At 43.9% G+C, this 19,866-nt stretch overlaps 1 protein-coding gene across 1 annotated transcript in view; it reads left to right on the forward strand.

Annotated features, from left to right (window-relative positions):
* The window catches only part of LRP8 (LDL receptor related protein 8), a 255,962-nt gene that overhangs the window by 172,750 nt on the left and 63,346 nt on the right, over window positions 1-19,866 (forward strand). Inside the window, exon 4 of the mRNA XM_056844773.1 lies at window positions 15,730-15,858. Within this exon, the coding sequence (XP_056700751.1) occupies window positions 15,730-15,858 (129 nt within the window). The remainder of the gene's footprint in view (window positions 1-15,729; window positions 15,859-19,866) is intronic.

A 19,866-nucleotide genomic window follows, 5' to 3' on the forward strand; every position in this document is an offset into this window, starting at 1 on the left:
CGTCTTATACGCGAGTATATACAGTAAGCTGAGTTGTTATGATGATAAAAATCGACAAAAAAACATATATACTACTCTGAGTTTTTTGAAACTGAAGTTTTGAAATGATGTAAGTATGATAAATAATAACTAAGACTGAAGTGAAACCATGTATTTAATGCAGCGAATAGAGCTGCCCTTGGGGCAAGAGAGAACCCCTGTCATATGAAGACTGCCATCCGTTAGATTGAGTTCATTAAATGTTGCAAGTATTAGGGAACTTGTCCAGTCCTCTAACCATCACTTAGTCAATTAGCGGACTGAGGAATTCCGCTGCCCTTTCCCATGTGATGCTGCCTTTGATCATACTCTCTCCTGTGCGCCACATTCCCTGTGTTCATAACTGACTGGAAAGCTTCCTTCGCACAGGCAAGGGTGTTACTGTTTACACAGTTCTGACTTTAATAATTCGCAGACTCTTCCAAAACAATTAGATTCCACCTTAAGGTAGATTGGACTGAGCACATAAAGGCTTTAAAATATGAAGTTTATGGCTGTAATTTTGAGTGAACGAAAGCAAAAGAATCCAGCATTAGACCTGCCAGAATGTAGAGGATAACACCCAGAGGCAATTTTCTTTCTTTTGCTAAATCATGGAGCATTTCTGAAAATGCTAGCAAGTTGTTATGTAATAATTGTTTTATCTTCCTGGTTTTCAAAAAATTCTGTGAAGCATTCCTAATGTGCAAGTTTGTACTGATCTTCACCCATAGGTGTTTTTTTTTGTAAAAGCACTTTCCTATTCCATATTAATTAATAGTATGTTAGTTAATTAACACTGAGCAGCGCTGTGACTTGGCCACTTATCTTTCCCTCTGAATACCTAGACCTAAAGGGATTTTGCGTTTTGCCAACTATAAGGAAGAGATGACTTCTTTCTGAACAAGAACCTTGCCCAGCAACAAACATAACTAATCATGCATGTTCCACAATTTCACAAGGGAGTGATGAAGAGAAGGCTGTGAAGTTCCCAATTTATATAAATCAAAGACTGTCAAATAAATTTGTAGCAATAAAAAGGTAACAAGCGTTTTAACCAGAACTTCACGTAGCTGTGCGATTTTCAGTCCGCAGATCTGGAAACCACTGAAACAAGGATTCACAGGAAGATGCTTAAGCTATTATATGTGCATTTGCACATTTCCTACATTTAATAGTAGTGAGAGGACAGATTGATGGCTGCCATATTTATATAAATCCTGTGTTCTTACATATGCATTGGTCAACCTTTCAGACATGCAAATGGGGTTTGTATGCAAGAATCTGGGAGGTATTTTTGTAGACCGGCATGTTTGAATAGATGACTCTCATGCTGGCTCTAAAAGTTTAGTATTTTTTAAAGTATCAGGTAGCTAATGGGGGTATTTCTGGAAATAATTTGTAATAAAACATATTAGGTTGTTATTTCTGAAGCATCATGTTACTGAAATTGATTCTAAAACACTTTATAGTAATTTCCCCACTGGTAATCATCATACTAGTGTTGCTGCTCAGTGAACAAATATTTATAGCTGGTTTGTCAAACTGCAGCACCAGAGATCTGTATTGCAGAATAGAGCTTTTGTAGAATCAAGCTTTCATAGAAAAATTAAGACCTGTACCATAAACATCTATGTTTAACACTACGAAATGATGGCTAATTTTCAGTTGTTCAATGTTAAGAGAGAGGCTCTTGATCCATGCTCAAAGACATATATCTTATATTCTAATAGCAAAGTTGGCCAAAATTTTGGATACTTAAATCTGGCGACTGAAGCTGTGAATGGGCCATACAGACCTTTCTGCAAACCTGAAAATTGCCCCAAGTTTGCAGAAAAATGTAAAATCTAAAAAAATAATAATACATGGGGGGGGGGGGTAAAAATCTGATAATGATGCATGTAGCTTTAAGCAACAGATTCCCTCAGTGGCTGTTGCTAGGCAACTACAGCATTCCAGGCTTCAGTTTCTATGAGTAAAAGGCAGGGGGAGGGGCAGGACCCTTTCTAGACCTGTTTTGGCCTTTGAGGGAGGACTTACTGGGGCCAGGCCTAGGGTTGTCAGTTTCAGGTTGGGAAATTCCTAGAGATTTTGTATGAAGTTTGAGGAGGGCAGGGTTTGTGGAGGGAAGAGGCCTCTGCAGGGTATAATGCCATGAAGTCCACCCTCTAAAACAGCCATTTTCTCCAGGGGGACTGATCTGTGTCATCTGGAATTCCGTTGTGATTCTGGGATATCTGCAGGTCCCACTGGGGGTTGGCAACCCTAAGCCTGGCAGCAACCTCTGGGTGACTTGATACCACCAAACTTGCATGACTCAACAAGGCCTGTTTGCTTACTGCTGTTCAACAGCACTATGGTTTAGCAGTTAGAGCTTCATAGTAGGGTCTGAGAGACCCAGGTTTGAATCCCCATCTAGTTGTGAAAACTGACTGGGCGATTTTTGTACTAGTCACATACTTTCATCCTAACTTACCTCACAGAGTTGTTGTGTGGATAAAAAGGAGGAGAGGAGAATAATTTAAGCTGCTTTGTTTCCCACTATGGAGAAAGGTGGGGTATAAATGAAGTAAACAAATAATAGAAATAGCTGAAGATAGGAGGCAGCTACAATGGCTGAGAAGGGGAGAATGATGCAGAGAGAGGACATGGGGGTTGCCAGGGAGAGGGAAAGAGGAAATAGTGTGGGGAGGGGGGTACAGATAAAGTGAGATGCCATCCCACAATCCTTAAGGGTTCCCTACCATGCAAGTTGGTCTGGCCAGTGGCCAGCACCACACAACTGAGCCACAGGTTGTCTAGTTAGAGACTGCCAGGGTGGGGGAATTGGGAAAGCTTAAAACAGAGGGACAGATAAAGGTAGGAAGGAGATAGGATTACAAGGGTAGGAAATACCTGGAAATTTGGGGGATGGAGCCTGGAAAGGATGAGGTTTGAGGAGGGAGGGATCTCAGAGGGGTATAATGCCATAGAACCCACCCTCAAAAGCAGGTATTTTCTCCATAGGAACTAGAGTTATCATCCTTCAGGTGGGGGCTGGAGATCAGAATTACAACTGATCTCCAGATGACAGAGATCTGGTGAAAATGGCTGTTTTGGAGGTAGACTCCATGGCATTATACCCTGCTGAGGATGCTTCCCTCCCCAAACCTCACTCTCCCAATGCTCCATTCACCCCAAATCTCCAGGAATTTCCTAATCTGGATCTAAGGGGGAAAGTGATATCTGTGGTTGGGAGATCTGTTGTGATCTGGGAGATCTCCAGTCCTCACCTGGAGGTTGGCAACCCTGGAAAGAGAAAAGGAACCAGGAAAAGGAGAAACACTTTGGGGACTTTCAGGAAAGGGAAAGAGGAAATGGGGGAGAGGGAAATTAGATGCCTCTCAGAAGTCTTGCGGGTTCCCACTTGTTTATTATTATTTCTGTGAGAGAGGAGCCATAGTTCAGTGAGCAGAGTACATCCTTTGCATGCAGATCCCAGGTTCTATCCACTGGGTTAAATAGAACTGCTCTTATTCAGAGTAGGAAATATTGGAATAGACATACCAAAGGTCCTGAAGCTGCCTTCTACTGAAACCATATGTAACATATATGGTCATGCTTCATATGTTAGCTTGAAACCTGGCACTGAGGATGGACTTCAGTAATTTTTCATGGCTTTTCATTATTTAAGTCCTGGGAAAGTGTATGTAAAGAAATTTAACCACTGCAATAAAAAAATATCCTTGCATTCAACAGGAGCCACCCCAAGAAAGCCAGAGTGGTACAGTGGTTAGAGTTTCAAATTCAGGTTTACTCTGCAATGGAAGCTTGCTAGGTTACCTTGGGCCAGTCTCTCTCTCTCAGCCTAGCCTACCTCACAGTGTTGTTGTGAGGATAAAACAGAGGAGAGATGTAAGCTGCTTTGGGTCCCCATTAAGGAGAAAGGTGAGGTATCAATGAAGTAAATAAATATAGCTGAAGATGGGGAACAGGTAAAAGGCAGGTGGGTTGGTTGGTGGGAAGGAGAAAAGGAAACAGAAAAAGATGATGATGTGAGGGCTGCCAGGAGGAAAGAAACAGTGTGGGGAGGGGGATACAGGGAAAGTGAAGTGCTCCCCTGGAAGTCCTGGCAGATTACCCAGGGTGCAACTGGGTCCAGCCTGGCCAGCAACCCCCAACTCCATGGGGAGCACTGCTCATCTGTGCCAGAGTTTTCCTGGGGAGAGGCTGTCAGGGAGAGGGAGGAAGGGAAACGTGAAGACAGGGAGGCAGATAAAGGTTGGTTGCTGTGGGGTGGGAAGGAGAGGAGACAGGAAAGGGGAAGAGGCTATGGAGGCTTTCAGGAAAGGGAAAGCGGAAGTAGTGGGGGAGAGGAAAATGAGATGCTCCTTCGTTGAGTACTTGTGGGTTTCCTGCTTCTTGCTTTCTATCATTGGCAGTGGTTTTTTGGCCACATGCACAATTATCTGTATAGTACTGTATCTGTAGACAGTACAAAGTATAAATGTTTTCAGGTATCTGTAGAATGCATTAGAAGGGTATTTCTTTTTCACCCATAAGAAACCTAGGTAGGTGTTGTCGAAGACTTTCATGGTCAGAGTTCATCCGTTCTTGTAGGTTATCCGGGCTGTGTGACCGTGGTCTTGGTATTTTCTTTCCTGACGTTTCGCCAGCAGCTGTGGCAGGCATCTTCAGAGGAGTAACTCCTCTGAAGATGCCTGCCACAGCTGCTGGCGAAATGTCAGGAAAGAAAATACCAAGACCACGGTCACACAGCCTAGATAACCTACAAGAACCATGTAGGTGTGTTTTGGAGATGGGATGTCTGGTATTGAATTATCAGTGAACACAGGATAAGCCAGCAATTATCTTCAGTTTCTTGAGGCCACAAATTCACTTCCCAACAGCCTCAGCCCAGGACAACGAGTTGTACTTCTCCAAACTTGGGAAGGCAATATGCAAAGGAATGAAATAAAATAGTGGCAGATGGATCCAGAATTCAACTTCTGCAAAGCTGCTTAAACTATGAGTAGCTGTTACTTGCTTATTGGACCAGCTGCAGCTCTGAGGCTTGCTGATGTTTTCATTTCTTCAGAGCAATTTAAGGAAATGTTCATCCAAACCATAAAGGCTTTGGACTTTAGAAACAACACCTGCTCTTTCAACAGAGTTGTGAAAGGCAGTTTCCTCAAAATATCTACTCTTACATTCAAGACTTACAAGTTCATGTGATGATAGGGAAAAACTGAAATTTTCCTGCCTGAAGTGCTCTTGAAAACAGCCCTGTAAATCCTGCTTTGACTTATGGACGTTTTTGTATTTTAAGCACTTTGCCTGGTTTTTCTCTTTTTTTAGTGTAAATATTTTATTATGCCCTACATTGACATAACAGAGACAAACCAGAAAGGCAAATACAAAATTTAAAAAATGGAGAAGAAATAAAATAAAATGTTTACAGTTAATGAGATGTTTTTGCAGCTTTATCAAATGTACGTACATTTATTATTAAATTACATCTTTTCATAACTTCCTAGTAGTAGACCGAAGGTGAAAAGTTGCCAAGTGTAGACTGGCAAACGATACGGCATTTACTTGATTTTTTTGCTGACCTAATTTGCTGACTTAATTTTCCCAACAAAGCTATATTCCGCAAAAACTCATCCCACATACCCACTGTAACTCGTTTTGTGGATTTCCAGTGTTGAAATACGATGGATCTCAATGCCTGTTTTTCCCCTCCCCAAGGAGCACTTCATGTAAAGGAGGGAGACAGATGGTGGTACTCCTACCTCGGTCTGTCTTTTTCAAGAATGGAGACTGCACACAAGCTCTTATAGCTTGTTTGGCATGTGTTGTTGCAATGAACACCATAATGCCCGAAGAGAAGATCTGTGCCTGTAAACGTATGCCCAGGAGCTGCAATTAGCGTAGGCTTTAAACCACATGTCAATGCCATATTTTCTTTTCAATTGCTCAAAACTGCAAGAAGAGCACACAGAACGGCCTATATAGCCTGAGTCTTCATATCAGGAGTGCTACCTCCCTGAGCTCACGCATCTGGAGATACCCTGTTCTATGTACCTCTGTTTAGGGAAGTTTGATTTACAAGTGGGTAAGGGAGGGTCCTTTCAGTGTGAACTATGGAGCTTTTCTCTTCAGGAATTTTGCCACAGGACAAAGTTCCTTCTGTTTTTGATGCAAGTTTTAACTGATTCTGGCTTTGAAGTTGAACTGTGAATTTCATACCTTGTTAGGGCTGCCAACCTCCAGGTGGTGGCTAGAGATCTCCTGCTATTACAAGTGATCTCCAGCCAATAAGAGATCAGTTCACCTGGAGAAAATGGCCACTTTGGCAATTGCACTCTATGGCATTAAGAACATAAGAACATAAGAAAGGCTCTGCTGGATCAGACCAAGGCCCATCAAGTCCAGCAGTCTGTTCACACAGTGGCCAACCAGGTGCCTCTAGGAAGCCACTAACAAGACGGGTGCAGCAGCACCATCCTGCCTGTGTTCCACCGCACCCAAAATAATAAGCATGCTCCTCTGATACTAGAGAGAATAGGTATGCAGCATTACTAGTATCCATTCTAACTAACAGCCATGAATACCCCTCTCCTCCATGCATATGTCCACTCCCCTCTTAAAGCCCTCCAAGCTGGCAGCCATCACCACATCCTGGGGCAGGGAGTTCCACAATTTAACTATGCGTTGTGTGAAAAAATACTTCCTTTTATCTGTTTTCAATCTCTCACCCTCCAGCTTTAGCAGATGACCCCGTGTTCTAGTATTATGGGAGAGGGAGAAAAACTTCTCCCTGTCCACTCTCTCCAAACCATGCATAATTTTATAGACCTCTATCATGTCTCCCCTCATCCGCCTTCTTTCCAAGCTAAACAGCCCTAAGCATCTTAACCGCTCCCCATAGGACAGTTGCTCTAGTTCCCTAATCATTTTGGTTGCTCTTTTCTGCACCTTCTCAAGCTCTGTAATATTCTTTTTTAGGTGTGGTGACCAGGACTGTACACAGTATTCCAAGTGTGGTCTCACCACAGATTTGTACAAGGGCAGTATGTTATCAGCAGTTTTATTCTCTATTCCTCGTCTAATTATGGCCAGCATGGAATTTGCCTTTTTTACAGCAGCCGCACACTGGGTTGACATCTTCATTGAGCTATCCACTACCACCCCAAGATCCCTTTCTTGGTCTGTCGCTGCCAGCACAGATCCCATCAGTGTATATGTGAAGTTGGGATTTTTTGTCCCAATATGCATCACTTTACACTTACTCACATTGAATCTCATTTGCCATTTTAATGCCCATTCTTCCAGTACGCAGAGATCCTTCTGAAGCTCTTCACAGGCCGATTTTGTTTTAACCACCCTAAATAATTTGGTGTCATCTGCAAACTTGGCTACTTCACTGTTTAACCCCAACTCCAGGTCATTGATGAACAGGTTGAAAAGCACCAGTCCCAACACAGATCCCTGAGGCACCCCACTGCTCACATCCCGCCATTGGGAGAACTGACCATTGATTCCTACTCTCTGCTTCCTATTTTTCAGCCAGCTCTCAATCCATAAGAGGACTTGTCCTCTTATCCCATGACTATGAGGTTTGCTTAGCAGTCTTTGGTGGGGGACTTTGTCAAAAGCTTGAAGTCCCTCCCCTCCCCAAAACCCGCCCTCCTCAGGCTCCACCCCAAAAACCTCCTGCCAATGGCGAAGAGAGACCTGGCAACCCTATACTTGTCCTTCTGCAGTATTTCATAAATTTTTGAATATTATTCTGTGTATTTAAATTGAGCTAATGAAATATTTTGTAAAACAATGACCTTGTTAAAGTAAAGAAAACTGACCAATTCAATAAATAAATGAAACCAGAAAATGTACAGAATATAAGGGTTCCTTGGTTTCCTCAGGCCTTGCTTGGGTGATGCCAAGACCCCTAGACTCCTGCATGTTTTGCCAGACTTGAGGCCTTGGGTAGATTGTGGCCTGAATGAGGGAACTATAATCCAGTGAAGTCAAGGAAGGCCAGATTATCACCATGGAGGCCACAGCTTTTGCACTGAATTGCTGAACTTTCAGCATATTTGTGGCCCATTGACCAGTGCTTCTAGGGTTGCCAACGTCCAGGAACTAGCTGGAGATTTCCTGCTGTTACAACTCATCTCCAGCCAATAGAGATCAGTTCCCCTGGAGAAAATGGCCACTTTGGCAATTGGACTCTATGGCACTGAAGTCCCTCCCCTCTGCAAACCCCGCCCTCCTCAGGCTCCACCCCAGAAACCTCCTGCCGGTGGCAAAGAGGGACCCTAAGTGCTTCCCATGAGAAGTGTGACCACCCAGTCATCTTACTGATGAGAGAAAATACCCAAACTCCTGAACTCCTAGATGTCAGTCAGTCAGTCAGACTCCTAGGTGACTTTTACCCTTTTGCCACTTTAGTCCAATATATCAGTAATTCTCAGCCTTTTCAAGTATGAGGACCCCTTTTTAACATCAAACTTTTTTTGTGGATCCTCACTGTGCTAGTTGTTCTGTTAGTATCCATTGATTGAGAAAATATGTGATGAAAGAAAGATCAAAATGACAATGCTTAGTGTAAGTATGGATTTATGGACCCCTTCCAATAACTCCCCAGCCCCCAGGATGAGAACCACTGCAATAGGTCTATTCATCCTTAACAAAGCTTGTCTTTGCCTTTTTAGCCTATTTAATTGACATTCAGGTATCATTTACATAATGAATATTAACGTTTCTTCCAAGTATTCACCCACAGTTATAAGGCCCTGGTTCTTTTTGTCCTGAAATGAAAACCTCTCACTATATCCTTAACTCCTGTTGTAAAAAATCTGAGTTTAAGAATCTAGGATTAAGTCTTGGATTTAAATTTGTTGATAATCCATTTATACTTATCTCCAAGATGATAACCGAGTGTGTTAATCTTCATGAGAACAAGTGCTCAGGAGTCTTTCCTGCCTGTGCCAAGTATACTAGTACAATAAGTATTCTTCAGATGATCTCCAAAGTCAGAGAAAGGAGTAGTACCAGAGAGACAGAAATTCCTGACCTCATTTGCCCAAGAGTGGAGTTTTTGTTACAAAAACCTAAGACTTATATTTGTTCTTAATGCAACGTATAAGCTATTTGCCTAGGAACTTGAGAAACACACAGTGCATTCCTGAGACTCAGTGTGTGTGGATGGCAGGGAGGAGACGCTGCCACGCCACCTCCTAAAGCCATTCCCCACATGCCGAAAAACAAAACAAAAAAGCCTTTTAGAGGCTTCTTTTGGTGAAAAGGGTCCTTTTTGCCCCATAGAGAAAAGCTCTTCTCCGCCCCAGCATTCCCGGGGCAAAAGGGGACAGGAAGCTGCCTAACGGCAGCTCCCTCCCCCATTCCGCCCCAGGAATGCCTTCTGGGACGCTAGGACACCTCCCAGGACGCCGGTGTGGGCCTTTACACTGGTGGGACGCCGTTGGAAGGCCCCGTCGCTGTTCCGGGGTGGCACTGCCATGGCAGCAACCGGCGACCAGCATCCAGGCCTTCCCACTGGTGTTGAGGCCACTAATGCTGGCATAAGTTGCCCGGACGCCGGCGCGGGGGCCCTGGACGCCAGCTCAGCGCTTTCCTGGCCTCCTAAGGGCGTTTGCCCTTCAGGCTCAGGGATGTGCTGTAAGTCATCAAGAAAAATAGCATAATATTTTCAGGTTTCACTGCTGTGATCCTATTAATAGTGTTAATAGCATGGTGTAGTGGTTAAGAGTGGTGGTTTGGAGCGGTGGAGTCTGATCTGGAGAACCGGGTTTGATTCCCCACTCCTCCATATGAGTGGCGGCGGCTAATCTGGTGAACTGGATTTGTTTCCCCACTCCTACACACGAAGCCAGCTGGGTAACCTTGGGCTAGTCACAGCTCTCTCGGCCCCACCAATCTCACAGGGTGTCTGTTGTGGTGAGGGGAAGGGAAGGTGATTGTAAGCCTGTTTGATTCTCCCTTAAGTGGTAGAGAAAGTCAGCATATAAAAACCAACTCTTCTTAATAGTCATTAATAGTGCCTCCAAAGGTGTTACCCAGCATATTTGGTTTTTTATAATAATTTTCAGTTGATTCCTTAAACCAGAAATTAGTTATTTGAATCCGAAAGCATAATATTTTTCATTGGAATGCGTGTTTTCTTATTAATACATTTATTTTATTGTATTTTTTGCCATCAAGTCACAGCTGACTTATAGAGACCCTGTAGGTTTTCAAGGCAAGGGACTAACAGAGGTGGTTTGCCATTGCTTGCCTCCGTGCCACAACCCTGGTATTCCTTGGAGGTCTCCCATCCAAATACTTGCCAGGACCGAGGCTGAGAGTGTGTGACTGGCCCAAGGTCACCCAGCAAGTTTCCATGGCAGAGTGGGGATTCAAACCTGGGTTTCCCGGATCCTAGTCTGACACTTTAACTACTATGCCATGCTGGCTCTCATGCTAATACGTTTACCCAGACCTATTTCATGTAGGCAACAGCAAAGAGAGTGCACAGAGAATGCTAGTGCAAGCAAACTCTGCAACGAGGCATCATGAGTAGAACTGGAGGCACACTGTTTCACTTGTTACATTTTTCCAGTGTGAATATGTGTGTGGGGCATGTCCATCTACAGTATATACATATGTCTGTTTTACTGAACAGGGAATAAGACTGCTCATGACTGTTTCCCAGTGTGTCTTCTTGCGTCAGAATAGATCGATGTGAGAATTGTAGCACCCAAGGTTAATTGCTATTACTGAAAATTTTCATGTGTGAGATGATCCTGAGAACTCTGGCTTTATTCCACAGTCAATGGGATAATTCAGTAACGACCTGAAATCACAGTTTGTTCTTCTAGCATGTTCAAGTGACCCAGATCCTTAGTGGTGTAATGTGTGACTTCCGGAAGAATTCTGTCTTGGAAATCATGAGATATGAGAGCAGAACATTTGAGATGTTTTAGTTTTTTGAGCCTTGCAGAAAACTGGCAGGGATACTTTTATTAAACTGAAAACTGGGACAGCATATTTTTACCTAGGCCAGTACATTGTCTCATGTAGGTAAGTATCTTGGTGGTGAGAAGGACTGTTTCCAGTACATCGAACTTTGTGCCTTTTGCAGCATATGATGCGGCTAACGTATTTGTGTTCTGGTTTGTACTGCAGACCCAGCATTAGGGTGCTTATTTTTATAAGTCCTTTAGGGAATATAGTTCTGAAGGTACCTCCTCACCTTGAAGGTTTAGGTTCTTCCGCGTCTAGGAGTAAAAGTCCACAGTGCAATCCTAAACAGAGATATACCTTTCTAAACCCATTGACTTCAGGGGATTTAGGACTGGGGAAGGCACTGGCAAACCACCCCACAAACAAAGTCTACCTAGAAAACGTCGGGATGTGACATTACCCCATGGGTCAGGAATGACCCGGTACTTGCACAGGGGACCTTTACCTTTTAACTGTGCTTAGGATTTCACCGTAGGGCTCTTTTTCTGAGTTGCAGTGGGTATTCTCTGGAAGTACTAATGCTTTGTGCCTGTATTAAGTTACAGGTCACACTATTTCAAGCTGTGTTTGTGTTCTGCTTCTAGCCTGAAGACTGTTTTTCAGGTTGAAAATTTGAGTCCTTTGTGGTTTTGAGTGCCTCAGAATTAAGATTCTGATTTATTGGGATGAGATTAATTGACTAGTCAATGGTCCATAGGCTAGTGACTGGTTAAAGCCCTGAGGCTGATGGTCAAACTAGTCCAGCCTCCAGAACTGTTTTTAAGGTGTCCCTCAGGTATGCCACTCTAAATATTTGTCTAGGATGTTATCACAGCAAAACAGTTTCCTGGGATTTTCTTGTGTCCCAAACAAATCAAGGATGATGTTAGAAATTCTTAACATGGTATTGGGAAAGCTGGCTTCTTTGTTCACGTTAGCAGCACATTTCCACAAAAATGGGCCCTTTTTTCTCACTCCCGGATGCTGTCTGGCCTGCGAATGAAAAAGTCTGTAGGTTTCCCATAAGTAGACGCTACTGAATTCCATTTTGTGCATGCTTGTGGAGTACCTGTATGGTGAGAACCTGACAAATGGTCTTGTGAAAGCAAATCCATTCTGTTTATCTCTCCTTTTTCCTTGAATATGCATAACGCTTCTGTGCCTGAAAAGCTCAGCAGTGGCACAAGAGGAAGCCAAGCATTGGGGCGCCAGTTAGGCTCTACGGTTTCTGTGAAAGAATCTGTAGCGTCGGTGTGTAAAGAAAGCAAGGAGAATGAATGGGCCATTGGCTGTGGCGAGTCAATGGAACCGTCTTGTCGTCTTCGCTCTTGTCTCCCTATAAATAAAGCCCTGTTGTCCATCATGGGCGTTTGTGCTTCATTGTGATAAATTGGTCTTGATGCGTCTGACATTTAACCAAGTTTCTCAATGTTCTATTTTGGGGGAGGCCGTCCCTCCATATTTTGCATCGACAAATTCTCCCGCCCTGACAGCAGTCACTACCATGTACCGAGTTAACTGTGCCTTCCTTCTCAGGCCAGGGAAGATCGGAGTAAGAGAAAGGAAATATTCTGGGCACAAACAAATAGAAAAGTTATGGAAGCAAGGAAGCATAGAGTGCTCTTTAGCTGTGACTGCATTCCATGGCTTGCTGTCATTAGGATTGTCTCAATAATGACACAGATGAAAATACCCTTGGCTGTTTTCCCCAGTACTCTTTGCTTTGGTTTTGTTTGTTTATTTGCACAAGTTTGTCACTTTTCACATTGTAAGGGCTAGGCATGAAAGTGGAGATTGAGATAGCTCATGCTTAGCCCCCATTTCCATTCAATTCCCTGGCTAGCATTAATTAATGAAGACAAGTGGGGCCTACAGCTTGGATTTTTTTAAAAAATGTATCTGATTGCTCTATTAATTAGATGATTAACCTCATGTCCTCTTCTCTTCATAAATAGGCTCCTCTCTTCATACCGTTTTCATATTTTAAAGATATGTTTGCCCAGTTTAGGGCTCAAATTAATACTGAGTTATATATACTTCCTGTCAGTTAGCTATGCTTCACTGTAATTTCATTTTCTCATTGCTTGTTCTTTTCTTTTTTCCTTTTCAAAAGCACAAATTCTCGGAGCCACTTCACCCTCAGGCCTTTCTGATGGTGAGAGAGAGAGTTCTGTTACAGAAACATAGAAGAGCAATTCCTCAGAGGCTTGCCCTCAAATAAATATGTTTTCACCTGAACAGTTGTTTTGTTTCTCGTCCATTCCCACCAAATACTTTAGTTTCTTGGTTCCTTTTTTTTTTGGCCAGAGTGCAAGTTTATCGACATTAAATTACTTACATGTAAAACTAGGCAAAGCTTCTATAGCCAGAGGGTTTCCAGATAGTATATTACCCCATGGAAAAAGGGAAGTAAAATACCATAGCTGTGGCATACTGATGATGTCAATCCTATATATACTAGCAGTTCAAGCATTCTTTGTATATGGTGGCTGTCTCCCATATAAGCAATCCCAACAGATAATCCAAAAAGTATTGGCCTGAAAAGAATCTAGAGGTGGCTACACATTGAGATTAGACAATTCAGCTTTTAGAGTGTGAAGGCTTAGAGGAACCGTCAGTTGAAATTGTTGGTAAGTCATCTCTCTGTGTGTGTTTGCACACTAATATGTACTTATTGGGAAGTAAAACAAAGTGTAAGTGAGATCTCAGGTGCATACCACCCTATGTACTAATCCTACTACTGTTCAACAAATACAGATATAATATTTTACTCTTCAATGGTTGCCAGTGGTCAAGATCCAAAAAATCCTATACCGGATTAGGAAGTAGGTTGGATCCAGTGAGCAACTGCTGCAACAATCACAGATCTTTCCTGCAATCCCCTCCCCCCAGCAGTTCTGACCCCAATAAAGGTGATTCCTGGGGGTGCAGCATCCTGGTGCACTGACAGTCATGTGAGCTGAGGGGCTGCACTGAGGAGTAGGGAAGCACAAGTTCCACTGACACAAGGGGCAGGAAGAAGATTTCACCCCTTCCTTAGTGCAGTCCCCAAATGGGGTTGCCAACCTCCAACTACTAGCTGGAGATCTCTTGCTATTACAGCTGATCTCCAGCCGATCGTGATCAGTTCACCTGGAGAAAATGGCCGCTTTGGCAATTGGACGCTATGGCATTGAAGTCCCTCCCCTCCACAAACCCTGTCCTCCTCAGGCTCCACCCCAAAAACCTTTCACCGGTGGCGAAGAGTGACCTGGCAACTCTATCCTCAAACCATGTGGCTCTTAGTCCACAGGGATCCTGTGACTCCTGGAATCAACTTTTCTGGGGCTGGAAGGCACTGCTGAAGTGGGGGAACACAGAAAAATTCGCAGTTGCCAGGACTTTCCGCAGGCAGATGGCTGGATCCAGCACTGTGTTTCTACACATGCACTGGGGAGTGGAGAATGTTTCTTCTGACTGCATTCCCTCACAGCATGCCATAGCCTCTTTGGAGGTTCCCTAGCCGTCTACAGTAGTAGCAACAGAAGAGCTTTGGTATATCCACAGTTCTTTGGATATAAATCTATGACTATGATCCAAACAGATGCATGGTTATTTAACCCAGTGAGACTTTCTACTTAAGCATATAATTCTTCCGATCTTGACCGCTAGTAACCATTATAAAGTAAACTGTAGTATCTGGGAAAGTATCTTGCTGGGGTGAGTTTCCCATTCTGTTTGCACTTGTGTTGGCAGAATGCATAGAGAATGGCTGTACAACTTTGTTCTCTTAGGACAGGGGTCGGCAAACTCATTAGTCAAAAGAGCCAAATATCAACAGTACAACGATTGAGATTTCTTTTGAGAGCCAAATTTCTTAAACTTAAACTATATAGGTAGGTACACTGTTTATTAATAAACTTTAATTAAAGTTTTAAGTCTTAATTAAACTATAGGTACACTGAATAAAACTTAATATCACACTTAATAATGATCTTATTTATTGATAAAAATTAAATTGTAAGTCCCTGCCATTTCCCCCTCCCCGTCCAGAGTCCTCGTCTGGAGGCCTGGTCTACCGCCATAAAAGCCTATTGGTAGACCTGGCCTCCGGCTGAGTCCCATTGGGAGGCCAGGTCTACCCATTGGCTTTCTTGTCAGTAGACCTGGCCTCCGGAGGCCCATAGAAGCCAATTGGTGGACCTGGCCTCTGAAGGGAGACTTTTCCCCCTCCTCGGAGTCCAGGTCTACTGCCAAGAAAGCCAGTGGGTAGACATGGCCTCCCAATGGGACTCAGCCAGAGGCCAGGTCTACCAAAGGAAGTTCGCCCCGCCCAACAGCTGATAGGCGGGGGGGCAGGAACCGCCGAGCCGCCCGCCCAGCAATTGCATGGCTAGAGGGGAGGGGAGGCTTTAGCCTCTCAACCATTGAGGGCAAGGGAAAGGGGGACCCGGCCATTCTCCACAGTGTGTGTGTGGGGGAAAGATAGTGCGCCCGCTCTCTCTCTCTCTCAGGCGCGCCGGCTCCGCAGCCCGGCTGCCGGCATGAGCGGGCACAAGAGCAGGGGCTCTGAACCAAGTTCGGAGAGCCGCACTCAAAGGGCCAAAGAGCCGCATGCGGCTCTGGAGCCGCAGTTTTGAGACCCCTGTCTTAGGACATTGTCCTAACATGTAAGTTTTTTGCAGGGTTGCTTAATGCCTGTTCCTCTTTTAAATAAACGGTGTTTTGTTTTTGCCATTTTTGTAGCCAGACAACTATGTCCAGCTGAAAAAATTAGCTGTGGAGACTCCAGCAACAAATGCATCCCTTCTTCGTGGAGATGTGATGGGGAGAGAGACTGTGAAAATGGAATGGATGAGGCTGGCTGCACTAGTGGTAAGTCTGAATATACCATTATTTGAACCTCTGTGACCCCTCCCCAACTGCTAATTATCTGAGAGCTGAGTGCTTTCTCCCTCTGGTCTCTCTCTCTCACATGCACATACCTACCTGCCTTCATCAAGAAGAGCTGGTTTTTCTACCCTGCTTTTCTGTACCTTTAAGGAGTCTCAAAGCGGCTTACAATCACCTTCCCTTCCCCTCTCCACAACAGACACTTTGTGAGGTAGGTGGGGCTGAGAGAGCTCTAAGAGAACTGTGACTAGCCTAAGGTCACCCAGCTGGCTTCATGTGTAGGAGAGGGGAAACCAACCCAGTTCACCAGATTAGAGACCACTGCTCATGTGGAGGAGTGGGGAACCAAACCCAGTTCTCCAGATCAGAGTCTTCCACTCCTAACCACCACACCGCTCCTGACTCTCTTCCCAGATGTGTAGTGCATTATGCAGTAGAGCAGGTTCTTTATCGGCTAAAATCCAAAATAGTGTCGAGGATAATCCTACACTGTAGAGCAGAGGATAATTTTACACTGATATTGATGTCGGGGCACACGGATTGCTCAGTCTCCCCTGGCCTCACGCACTGGGGCACAGATTAGTAGAGAACAAGTATAAGCTGTAGAGCCATTTGCTCTGACAATGGGGGTACTGGGGTTGGAGTCAGTGATACTTGAGCAGGAAGAAATATGTAGTTAGTACAGTCTTGTTTGTGCAACCAGTAGCAAAAAGGATGCAGCCACATAGCACTTTGATATAATTTTTCATGAAATAATGAGCAAATGGAGCAATCCAACGTACAACAGATGGTTCACATGATTTCTTTTAACTGGGTTTTGAAAGTTCATCAGAAGTACATTTTGCTATGTCTTGTGCAAGTGGGAAGGGTAACAATGATACAATCACCTAATACTGGCAGACAGTGAGGAGCAGGGCCAAACTACACAATATCCTTGGCCATGAGGTAGGTTGGGGTTTCTTTTGCCCAACTCACTTTCTCTGCAGCAGCACAACAGCTGCAGTGAACATACTTACCCAAGTGCAACAGAAATCCGATTCGGGTTTAGAACTGCGGTGCTGGTGGAGCAGGGGTCCAGCCTTCCCCCCAGTACCTTTCTCCTAAGCCAAAATAGCTCCATGGGGATGGTTTTGCCCTATTGTAGGGCTGCACATGTCACATGTATCATATAGTTTGGACCTAATTTTAGTGCTTCCACTTCCGCAACAATTGTCGCATATGTGAAAATCTTCCCTGAGATCCAGCCCACTGGAGACATGATTCCTATTAAAAAAAAACCATGCTAGACAGTGCCATAAGCTCCAAGGTCAGAATGTATAGTGTATAACAATAAACACTTAAAGGGGAAAGAAACTTGCACCTTGGAAACACTAGGGAAAATTAGGGTGAGCAGTTCCAAGAGAATGGGGTTGGGGTTGACTCAGTAGCTTGGAGCCCGCAGTAAATCTCTATTGATTCTCCCTTCCCACTTCAAGCTTTAATTAGCTTGACATAACTAGTGAATGCCCTCTGTATTTTTGCTGATTAGATTTGTATTTTACATAATTTGCTCTGTACTTCTTGAATTTCATGGTCTCTTGGGCTTGCTGCTGTTTTTCCAAAGCTCATGTATCTAATAACAGCTTAGCGAGGATCCGGTCATAGCATCTGCAGAGTGGGCTGTTGTCCATGAAAGTTTGTTGGAATAAAATGTTGTTAATCTTTAAAGTGCCATAAGAGTTCTGATGTCTTTTTTCTGGATGAAAACAATATCCCGGCTGTTTAAAATGCAGAAGGTTTGCAGAGGATTGATGTCAATACTTTCTGTTACCCAAATCTCATAAAATCCCTCTACGTTTATCTACTGATAACGCTGTTCACATCCCCATTTCCTCTCAGTTTAAAATCTTCTTCATCCTCCCTCTTATCTTTGTGTTATGCTTCTTCCCAACTTGGACAGGAAGGAAGAATGTTATAGCTCCCTCTTGCTTCTTCCTGTGTCTGATGCCCCACCCCTCTTTCTATCTTGCTCGCTTAGAAGGTTCATCTGCAGTTATTAAACTGATCTCTGGAAAAGTAAAACCTTCCATCATATAAAAGCCTCCTGTCAGGAAGGGATTACCCTCTGAGCGTCTTTCTCCTTCTGCAGACTCCCAGCACAGAATATTGCTGGCACTGATTGTGTGTACTTGTGCTGGGCACCAGGGATAGATCGGGTGTCCTTCTGGTTTACCATCTGCCTAGCTTGCCAGTGGATACCCTGTCTGAGCTGGTGGAGGTGATCTCTAGCTTGTTGCTGGAATCTCCCAGTCTGTTGGTTTTGACGGATTTCAACATTTACGTAGACACCTGGTATAGCCACACTGACCTGTGCTTCTGTAATTTTAAGGCTATATTGCTGTAATGCACTCTACCTTTTCCCATCTTCCTGTGCAAAATAAAATAAATTGCATATATTTCAATTTTCCCCAAAATTTCAGTTGGGGGAGGCAAAAAGGATTTCCCACCCTGGCTTCAAAATTTCTGGTAAATTTATATCTCTAACCACAACCCCTTATGAAATATCACCAATTTAGAAACCCTGATTCTCCTGGGTATTGGTGTTGCAGGCTGAGTTCTGCTAACTAAAAACTCTCTTCATCCATCATTCTGTAATACTTTGTGGGGGGTTTTCTAGCTTTGGTATTATGCAGAATGTAAAGGCAGTCTGTTTTCTTTGCCCAACCTAGTAGCTCATTTTGGAATAGCCTAGCAAAATAAGCTGTTAAAAAGCAATGGCTTTGTTTTGAGAGTTCTGATTATGTAAAAAGAAACTTCTTTCAGGAAGAAGTTCTGTTTGCTTCTAAAAACTCCCAAAGAAGTGATGTTAGCCTGCCAATGTGAACTGTTCCAAAACATCAGTGTGACGGGTTCACACATACAACATTGCTGATGAGTTTCAATTATGTAAACATCTGTGGCCTCATGCTCCTCATTGTTATAGTGCAGAAAGCCAGATGTGAACTGAAAGTACTCAAGTACTTGAAGGGCTGTCATATAGAGGATGGTGCCAAGTTGTCATATAGAGGATGGTGCCAAGTTGCCCCAGAAGGTCGGACCAGAGCCAACAGGTTGAAATTAAATCAAAAGAGTTTCCGTCTAGACGTTAGGAAGAGTTTTCTAACAGAGCAGTTCCTCAGTAGAACAAGCTTCCTCGGGAGGTGGTAAGCGCTCCTTCCCTGGAGGTTTTTAAGGTTAGATGGCCATCTGTCAGCAATGCTGATTCTATGACCTTAAGCAGATCATGAGAGGGTGGGTGTCTTGGCCATCTTCTGGGCATGGACTAGGGGGTCACTGGGGGTGTGGGGGGAGGTAGTTGTGAATTTCCTGAATTGCGCAGGATGTTGGACTACTTGACCCTGGTGGTCCCTTCCAACTCTATGATTCTTAGATTCTACTCATGTGGCTACTGTAAGTACTTTGATCACAATGCATTTCCTTTTGTCTGGGTCATTTACCCCTTGCTTTGTAGTGTGCTGCTGCAGCTTGCCCTGACTTGAGGTTATGCAGCTTCTCTTCTAGCAAAAGTGCCCTCTGTGTGCTGAGAATTAATCCAGCCTACTCTGGGGAATGCCCATAAATCTTCCTGATGGGCAGACAGCGACTCCAGTTTCAAATTAAAGTCAGCCATTTGTGTAATCTTTTCCTCTTCCCAGAGTTCCCTGCCTACCTGTTGCAAAGGTCCATTTGGCCATTTCCTACAAATTGCAAGACTAAGCACAGAACTACACATTACCTTGGCAAGCAGATATTCCCAAGTACAGGAAAGATGGTGCATTTGTAGGAGGATATCACGGGTGGGAAAAGGAAGTGCTTAATCCTTCCCATGCCTGTGGATTCTCTCCTGCAGATGCCTCCCCCCACACCCCGGGAAATCCCTTCACTGTATAGCCTGGTTAACTTCCAGTGTCTGACCCTGACTGAGGATAAAAACAGGTGAAAAATGGGAGTGCACCTGCAGGAGAGAACTGG

This window comes from Euleptes europaea, chromosome 2 (genome assembly GCF_029931775.1).
Source record: "Euleptes europaea isolate rEulEur1 chromosome 2, rEulEur1.hap1, whole genome shotgun sequence".
Taxonomy (NCBI): Eukaryota; Metazoa; Chordata; class Lepidosauria; order Squamata; family Sphaerodactylidae; genus Euleptes; species Euleptes europaea.